The 9,006-nt window shown below is 36.5% G+C and overlaps 1 protein-coding gene across 1 annotated transcript; it reads right to left on the bottom strand.

The window, feature by feature from the left end:
• Positions 1-1,372: 1,372 nt before the first annotated feature.
• LOC113292786 (growth-regulating factor 1-like) lies at positions 1,373-3,127 on the bottom strand. The gene is made up of 3 exons (XM_026541644.1): positions 2,100-3,127; positions 1,607-2,008; positions 1,373-1,506 (listed from the first exon to the last, which is right to left on the bottom strand). Exons 1-2 carry the CDS (start codon positions 2,657-2,659, stop codon positions 1,621-1,623), a joined length of 948 nt encoding a protein of 315 aa, XP_026397429.1. The 5' UTR covers positions 2,660-3,127; the 3' UTR covers positions 1,373-1,506; positions 1,607-1,620.
• Between the last annotated feature and the right edge of the window lie 5,879 nt (positions 3,128-9,006).

The following is a 9,006-nucleotide window of genomic DNA, read 5'->3' as shown; positions in this document are numbered from 1 at the left end:
GTTTCCTTACAGAGTGACGTCACATCAGATGTAAGGTTTTACAATTTTAACCCTAAGATAAAAACCAACATCAACACCAATTTACGAAGAATTCTTTAGTGTAATGTTTTGGGCTGGTTGGGGCTAAACAGGCAAAAAAAAATTAATAAGAGTATTTCATGAGATCTCCAAACTCTAAAGACTCGATCCGTTGACTTTCTATTTGAGAGTCAGGTTCCTAGCTAACCTGGCTAACCCCTGATGATTGCGACGCACTGCTAGTCTATCCCTCAAAAATTTATAAAATCCCCATATTCCTATTTGCATTTTGTTTTTCAAAAATTATATGCAGACTGTCTTTAAAAATAGTCAAGTATAATTGTTCAAATGACGTCCTCTTTGAGGACATCCACCTTTTATCCGACTGAGGATTGAAGGCTTGAAGAAGTTAAACTCTTTACTGCATTGATGCACCCTTCATTTACAGTTTGTTAGTATGACGATAGGTAGTAGTTGCTTTAGTGCTTGATAATGAATTCTTCCATACTCCTAGATGAATTTCCTTGAGGGCAGGATGATGAAATTCTTGGATACATCATCCCCTTAGCTAGTCTGTTTTTTTTTCCCCTGCAAGTGTAAGGGATCAAACAGAAGATGATTAGCCAACTGTAGTTTGATGGGGGTAAAAGATTTGATCCTGGGTGGAGTGTTAACTAAATCCTAATGATGCGTTTGGATACAAATCACTTCTGCTTCTCCGGATTTTTTGTCAGTTTGGCAATAAAATTTCAAAACTATTTCAAATCCACTTCTAGAAGCAAAAAGAAAAATCAGTTTTTTCGGAAGCAAAATAATTTTGTTTCCGACTTATGTAGAAGCAAAAGACAGAAGCAGATTTGTATCCGAACCCATCATAACACTGACTGATCAAAACCATGCATCTAGAATGCTATCTTCTTGATTCCATCCACAGCACATTGAGGATGTCGTTGATGTTAAACTGAACTTGGTGTGGTACAGAGCTTGTTGTTGTCCCTGCCATGGCCATGGTTCTATCAACAATCAGTCAATGGTCATTTCAACAAACCAGTGGACTGGGGGGTCTCTGAGATGGGATCCAAACTACATTTTCATCTTTTCTCAATAAACAAGCTTACATATTCATTGTTTTGTCTACTCTGTCTCGGGCAGAGTTCTCAACTGTTAAAAACTTTTGCAGTCATCAGAAAAATTGCAGGAGATCATGTCCTCTTTAACAATATAACAAAAGATTTTGCTAATTCAGTCAATTCTTTTAATTAAACACAACAAATAAAACTACATAGTACAGATTATTCAAAATCCAAATCCAAAAACAACACAAAAAGACTGTTCAGAGTTCACAGACTACAGAGGACTCTGTTTTTTTCTTACTCCATTTCATTCATGCCTCCACTTTCTTACAACAAACAAAACAAGTAGATGGTACTTTTTTGGATTCTAATCTAAACACAACCCCATGCCTCAAAATCTTCATCATCCTTTTTTCTGCAAAATGGAATCAAATTTTTAGAAAGATTGGATGTGGATTTTAATGGACAGATTGGTGTAATCCAGGTGTAAGAATAAGTTTTTTAGATTTACTTACTGTTCTGGAGGGGATTAGAGAAATGGATGAGGAATTGAGATTGAGAGCTGGGTTGATGCTGTTGATGATGGTGTTTCTCTGTTTCTTAATGGATATTCATCTATGAACTGCAGAAACTGATGATGTTGTTGTTGTTGATCTTGTTCTTGCTTTGCTGATTTGAAGAAATCAGTTCCCAGAACAAAGCAATGCTTCTTCTGTTGCTGCTGCTCTTGTTGATGATGAATGTTGTTGTGACTGATATGATCAAATTGAGAAAACCCATTTTGTGAAGCAGGGGATACAGAGGAAGTAGAATTCATTCTTAATGGTGTATAATTCCATGAATTTGAATTTGAAAGTGATAAATCTGGTTTTTCTGTGAAGAATGATCTTTCATCTCTCCCTCCACCATTCACAGACCTGATAACATAAGAAAAAACAGAGTACATCAGACAAACAGAGCCAAAAACAGAGGAATAAACCACAATAACAAAAACAGTAAATTGCAGACCTGTTATAAGATGGTGATTCAGTAGAATCTTTAGCAAAATGGGGTGTTGAGTTTGATTGAGGATAAGGAAAACCATATCTTGAAGAAGAAGACGAAGAAGAAGAAGAAGGAGATGGAGAATTATAGTAAGTACTGAAATTTGAAGAAATCATAGATTTTGATTGATTTGGTGTCGATGATGTTGATGTTAAGATCTCTTCCACAGGCTTTCTTGAACGATTCCTTCCTCTATGCATATGTTTTTCACAATACTTAGAATCATGATAAGCTTCTTTAGCACATCTCCATTTCTTTCCATCTGTTCTTCTACATCTTCCTGGTTCTGGATCAATCTTCCTTCCTAATCCCATATGATAGTACGTCCATGGAATTTGTGGATCAGATGGAAGAAAAAGCTTAGAAGAAAGCAAAGAAGATGAATGGAATTTAAGTGGAAATAGAAGCTCAGCTGGTATTGGTATTCCTGAAACCATATGTTTGAAGATTAATGCTTGTGTTTCTAGTTCTTGCCATTGTAATGGTGTAAATGGTGGTTTGTTTCTTCCCCCATTCATCAACATTTTTGAGAAATCTAAAGCCAAGAAGATCAGAGAAAGAAATCAAAGACAAGAAGAGAGGTGTTGAATGTTTGATACTTAATGCTTGCAGAATCTCTCCTGAACCCTGAAATCTGTTTCTCTTTACTTTACTATACTACTGTTGCTGCATTTACACTCTGTTCTGTTTGACTGGTGTGTTCTGGGGGTGTTTGTCTGTCTGACATGGTTACAGAAACCCATAAGAAAGATTGATTCAAAGCAAAGCAGAGATAAAGAGGAGATGGTGAGATGTGAATGAAAAGATTAGAGTTTATGTTGAGTTTGAAAGAGATTTTGTTAATGAAAAAGCAGAGACTGTGAATTGAGTGTGTCATTGGGTCATTGCTGCCATTGTTTCAGAGACAAAGTTAATTGGAGAGATGATGGGGGTGATGGATGGATGTGTCTGTGTCTGGGTTTGGTTCTCCTGACTAAGTAACTGAAACTCTGAACAACTATCAGAAAGTCAGAAAAATATATCAGAAGGAAGATTGATTATTGTACTACAATTTAATGACTCTCCTCTGTTTCTTTTTTTACTTTCAACTCTGTTTTTGACTTTTTCTTAGTTGTTACTGTTTGAGTTTGGACCCTTTGGAATTGAAGTAGAGAACCTTGGATTTGTATTTGCTTTGTTCTGTTAGGTGTTTTGGTAGTGAAATCGAGAATAACTCCTTTTGACCGTTAAATTAGAGCCTGAATTTTACGACTCATTAGTTGCATGCTGTCTGACGTGGATGATGATGTTTTTATTGTCGGTTGACAATCAATCAAGTCGTAAGTTTTTTTTTTTTTTTTTGATCGGTAAATAATCAGCGCTCACGAGTTTCGACTTGGATCACTAATATCATCGCTTAATGACTTTACCACCGTAGTACTACAATAACATCGACAATAGAAAAATTACAAGTTGTTGACCATTTTTGGACTAACATTCACGGAAGGAAAATCATTATATTAGGGAGGAGTCAAAATAAATAATGAGAATAATACTATGATCAAAGATCATATATCTGACATGTTTAAGACTTTCTTCCCGAGTATGTGAAACCTTATAATTTATGAAACACTAAACCACGGTATGACTGGTTAAGTTAATGGAGACGTATTGTTTTGCTTTTCCACTCTGTTTATCAAATTATGCACAATAATTATTAACAAGTAAGAATCAGTAACGCCACAAATTAGCATATGAAAATAAGATTAGTAAGGTCACAAGTAAGCAAACAAAAATGATAATGCTTCTAATCCCTTGAACAAGAAGCATCTTTCATTTCACTACAAGGACTCAACAAAAAACCTAAAGTAAAAAGAAGAAAATTGTCATACCTCTTTGGCTCTTTCATTCACTACCTTTATTTTCACTATTATACAACGACTTGTAACAAAATAATCTTCTAATTATGATCGAAGCATCATATCAAAATGTTTAGGACGTTCTCTCGGATTGTGTTAAATGCCACCATTTTTTTCGATTTGTCCAAAAGAAAGGAAAAACTAGTACCATGGCATGACTAGTTTGTTAAGTTAGTGAAGACAAATTATTTTGCTTTTGTTATGTGTTTATCAGATTATGCACAATAACAATTAACAAGTAAGTATCAGTAACGCCACATGTTAATAAATAAAAATAAGATTATTAAGGCCACAAGTTAGCGAACAAAAATGATAATACCTCTAATCCCTTGAACAAGAAGCATCTTTCAATTTAGGTCAACGACTCAGCAGAAAAGCTAAAGTAAAAAAAAGAAGAAAATTGTCATACCCAGGGGCGGAACTACTCATAGACTTTGGGCTGCTTAAGAAAAATTCACATTTTCACCTTGCTTTAAGTTTGGAAAAAATTATTAAGCCTAAATCATAGGCTTAAGCCACCCCCGCCAGTCCAATTAGTTTTCAAGCCACCCCACCTTTATTTTCCAGCTCGGCCACCGATCATACCTCTTTGGCTCTTTCATTCACCACCTTTACTACAAGGACTTGTAACAAAATAAGGTTCTAATTTTGGTTCACTAGTACGTAACAAATGTTACTGCATTTTATGTATACTTTGTTTGGTTGCAATTAAATATCCTTGTTTTGTTTGTTGCTTGCATCTATCACCACCACCTCTGAAATCTCTGACTCGTTTTTTTTTCTTTTTCTCTCACTCACTAACTAAACCTAAATCCCAGTCGTCCTCTCTACTGCTTTTGGCAGAGCAGAGATGGCAGCAGGTATGTTTTGTCAGGAGAAGTGCAGCACTCTCTCTTTTGGGTACTGTTCACTTTCTGTCAAACACATGCATGCCCACTTAACCCTATTCTCTCTTTTGTACCCATTACTAACCCAACTACGACCATTCCTCCCTCATTTACAAATCTCTATCTTTCTTTTTCTCACCTTTTCTATTTCTACCTCTCTTTGGATATTTTTAACTAGCACAGTGGGATCGGAATCCATTCATAATTAAGATTTTAAAAACTATGCTACCAAACTTTAAGAGTGAACCCTCCGTTCAAACCATTTCAGAAGCTTAGAACCGTTTTCTCTGGTTTTGATTCTTAGAACATCTCCAATGGGCTGTGATGTGCTTCCTAAGTGGTGGTGCAGTTACACAATGTGAAATCTAAAATTCCTTACATTATAGAAATTTGAAAGAGATCATCTCCAACTGGGTATATGTTAAGATCATAAGTAAAATCTACTTGTGTTCACCTAATTGGTTAAGCCACTTTTCCAGTTACATATATTTTATTTTCGGTTGACTTAACATTAATTTGATTGGTTAAATTTTTTGACTAGATTTATCACATCCTCTACAAGAACCTCTAGAACTAGAGGATGCACTAGAGGATGTCTAACTAACTCACTCACCACATCATCTTAACATCCTACTTCACATCTCCGTTGGAGAAGTTTTTTCTGCAAAAAATATATATAAATCCTATGTAGCTTTAAATTTAGGAATTTAGAAACCTCTAATTGGAGATGCTCTTAAGCCATGCAAAAGATTTAAAAAAAATGAGCACTTGCGCTAGCATGTTGAAAATTATCTTGGTGGCAGTGGGTGTACTGTAAGAGGCTCTATCATTGTTGCCGTAAAGTACAAACCAATATTCAGAGGCTTAGCATGTAAGACTTACCTAAGGAAGTTTGCAAGTTGCTTGGATTGTGTTAGCCATGCGAAAATGAAATCAAATTTTGTTTTGCTTGTATCAGTTGATTATGCTGTACTTATTTTTTTTTTCTGTTTTTACATGCCTATAGTTTCTTGTTTACTTCACAAGAACAGTAAAATATCCATCTAGGACCTAAGCCTTCTTGTTTTAACACTTCTATAATGAAGCCCATTACATTTCTATGAAGCCTAAACCACTCCTTAAATTTGAAACCTGTTTTGAGGCATACGGATATGTTTTGAGGCATACGTTCGGCTGAAAGTTGAGTATGCCTAAAAAAAAAACTCGGTCTGCCTCAAAATAGGTTTCTTAAATTTACCATCTATTTTCAACCCCCCTACTAGACCAAAAAAGTTAAGCTTACTGTTTTTGGAACACCTTATAGAATAGATCTAGCCAGGCAGCTGGAAAACCTCCGCTTACTAACAGAGATGTAATTTAAACACGCTACAGCAATAGGCTGTAAAACATCCAGGGTAATTGATCAGGTTGTCACCCACATAGTTAATACCATGACTCATGAGTCTTTGTTTCTTTCAAATAAAGATGATGATCTTGGTCCATGAAAATGGCCTACTTTCAAAAGAATATGCTAATAACCCATGTGACAGAGTTGCAGCACCCGAGAAAGCCTTACCCAATATGCAAATGTTAGATGCTTCTTTTAATTTTTGTAAACTTGTTTGCATTTTACATACAACTTTTGCTTCAATTTCAATCACAATTTTATGATTTTGTGACTAGAGTATGACTATGACAGAGACCCACATCAACCAGCTATTTTTATGAACCTATATGATCCTACCCCTCTTGTGGACAAGAAAAACTTCATTTAAGGCTCTGCCATACTCATATGAACTCTGAAGATTCAGTCACATCGGTCAGAAGACCCAAATAAATTTTTTATTTCCGGTTCTAAACTAAGCAAAATCTGGTTGGTCTGGATTTCTGTAGGGATAAATCCCCGGTCAATCAAGCATTTTCGATATTGCAACTCACAAGTTCAGTGTTGGATGTTTGGTTTTCATTTTCGTTTCGTGTCTTGGCGATACTAAATAGGCATGTGTCTATCTCCTCTTGGCAGGCCCACCTCACTAAACCTGTCCCTTGAAAATCTCCAGCCTAAACCCCAACTTATCATGTCAACATGGCTCAATGGATCCTCGGTTGCGAAAGTTTCACTAGTGAACTCTTGCCCTCTCACTCATAATTATAAAGAGAAGAGGAGTAGTGAACTCCAATGTACTAGACAACGAATTCTGCTCGGCTTTCTCAATATTTCATCCTATATGAGCAATTCTCAAGTCTACTACTTCCTACATTATAATGGCGTATAACAATGTTGATATATGTGTCAAATGTAGATCGACTCCTTGAATACTATGATAAATCGGATACCAAATGCATGCCATTATATGCTTTTAAAAACAAATCATCAGTATTTACACACCAAGTTTCTCTTTAACCAGAGTTTCTAACCAAAGAGGCAAAATCATGACAGTTATTCAAAGATTTCAGCAGCAAGTCTAAACAGAAGTCACAGATAATACCTTACGCTTGTTGTCCATTTAACAACTCCTGAGCGTCTACTGCTGATCGGGAATCTGATTTTGCCTCAATCAATCTCCTCATAAGGCTGCTTCTTATCTTCATCTGCCGCAGCGATGCAAGAATCTTCCGATAATACTCTTCACAAGCTTCTCCTTTCAGCATTCGCTGATAATGACTCATGAATGCCTCCCAAGAACTTTCTCCACCAGCTGCAACAAATTCCCCATAGGCCACGGTCACATCAACGGATTCGTACTATCGTAAAACCCAAATCTTTGGATTTGCATTCGCTGATAATAACGGATTCATTTTTTATTTTTTTTTACTCAGATGAAGGAGAAAGGAAAACCTAATAGGTGGAGGAGGAGTTGTTCTATTAGGATTCGTACTATCGTAAAACCCAAATCTTTGGATTTGCCCCCGGATAAAACCCTAGTCTTTGGATTTCTATCAGTCGTTCTATAGATATGGGTATACACCGGATTCACACCCCGGTTTTTTTACACCCATCAATCCTAATCTTTAGATATTAGTGAAACTACAAAAAGGTTTTTGCAGTCCCTTGCACTACCGTAACGTACTGTTAAAAAAAACAAAAAACATTCGACCATGACATCAGTTTACATAATCTTCTACTGCGGTGTACCCTTCGGCCATGCATGGCACAGATGACCCCTGCCCACTTACCTCTATTCTCTCTGTTTTACTACCAACAACTAACATCATCACACATTCACGCTGGGTAACAAATCGATCCTCAATAGCGTAAAAATGTCAGATTCCCATATAGTTAATATCATGACTCATGATCACGAGTCGTTGTTAATGCTTCAATTTTATTGTCTAATGATAAAGATGATGATCTTGGTCCAAAAAACGACCTACTTTCAAAGCATATGCTAATAACCCATGTGGCCGAGTTGCAGAACCAGAGAAAGGTTTTTTACAATATGCAAAATTTAGAAGCGACTTCTAATTTTTGAAAACTTGTTTAGTTTCACATACTAGCTTATTATAACGGTCCCAACAGTGACGCATAATGATTATGCGTTACAGTGTTGCAGGCCAAGTCAAAGTTCAACCGTAATGACGCATTGCGAAGCCATAATGGCGCAATGCGAAGTCATAAAAGCAGTATAAAGTATACACTGTCAAGTGCTAAGAATGGCAAAACCCTGCAAGACCAGTGAAGCGCAAAGGTAGCGCTACACTGTAAAAACATTTGGCTAAGTAATGAAGCTTATTGGCCGACACAATGAGGCTCCATTGAGGGATTGGCAAGACATGGCCAAAGTTGACAGATGCAACATGCGATGTTGACATTGATGCATATCCGTGGAATTGTGTTGTCCCAAACTAAAGGATGATGCAAGATTGAAGAATAGGCCAGGAGTTGGTTTATGGCATTAGTTCAAGACTAGACAAAGCTTGAACAATGCAAACAAGTTAGTAATGCAAGAGTGACATCACTATTGTCAAGCAAATTGGCTTAGTGAAGCATATGACGCATGAGAAACCAGAATAAGATTAAAGAGTTGGCATCGATGATTTAAGCACAAGGATTGTCTGTGCATTATCTTAGAGAGATAACCATGCAGGGCCAAGGTGGCCGAGCAT

This window comes from Papaver somniferum, chromosome 7, assembly GCF_003573695.1.
Source record: "Papaver somniferum cultivar HN1 chromosome 7, ASM357369v1, whole genome shotgun sequence".
Taxonomy (NCBI): Eukaryota; Viridiplantae; Streptophyta; class Magnoliopsida; order Ranunculales; family Papaveraceae; genus Papaver; species Papaver somniferum.
This window is presented reverse-complemented; position numbering and strand designations above follow the sequence as displayed.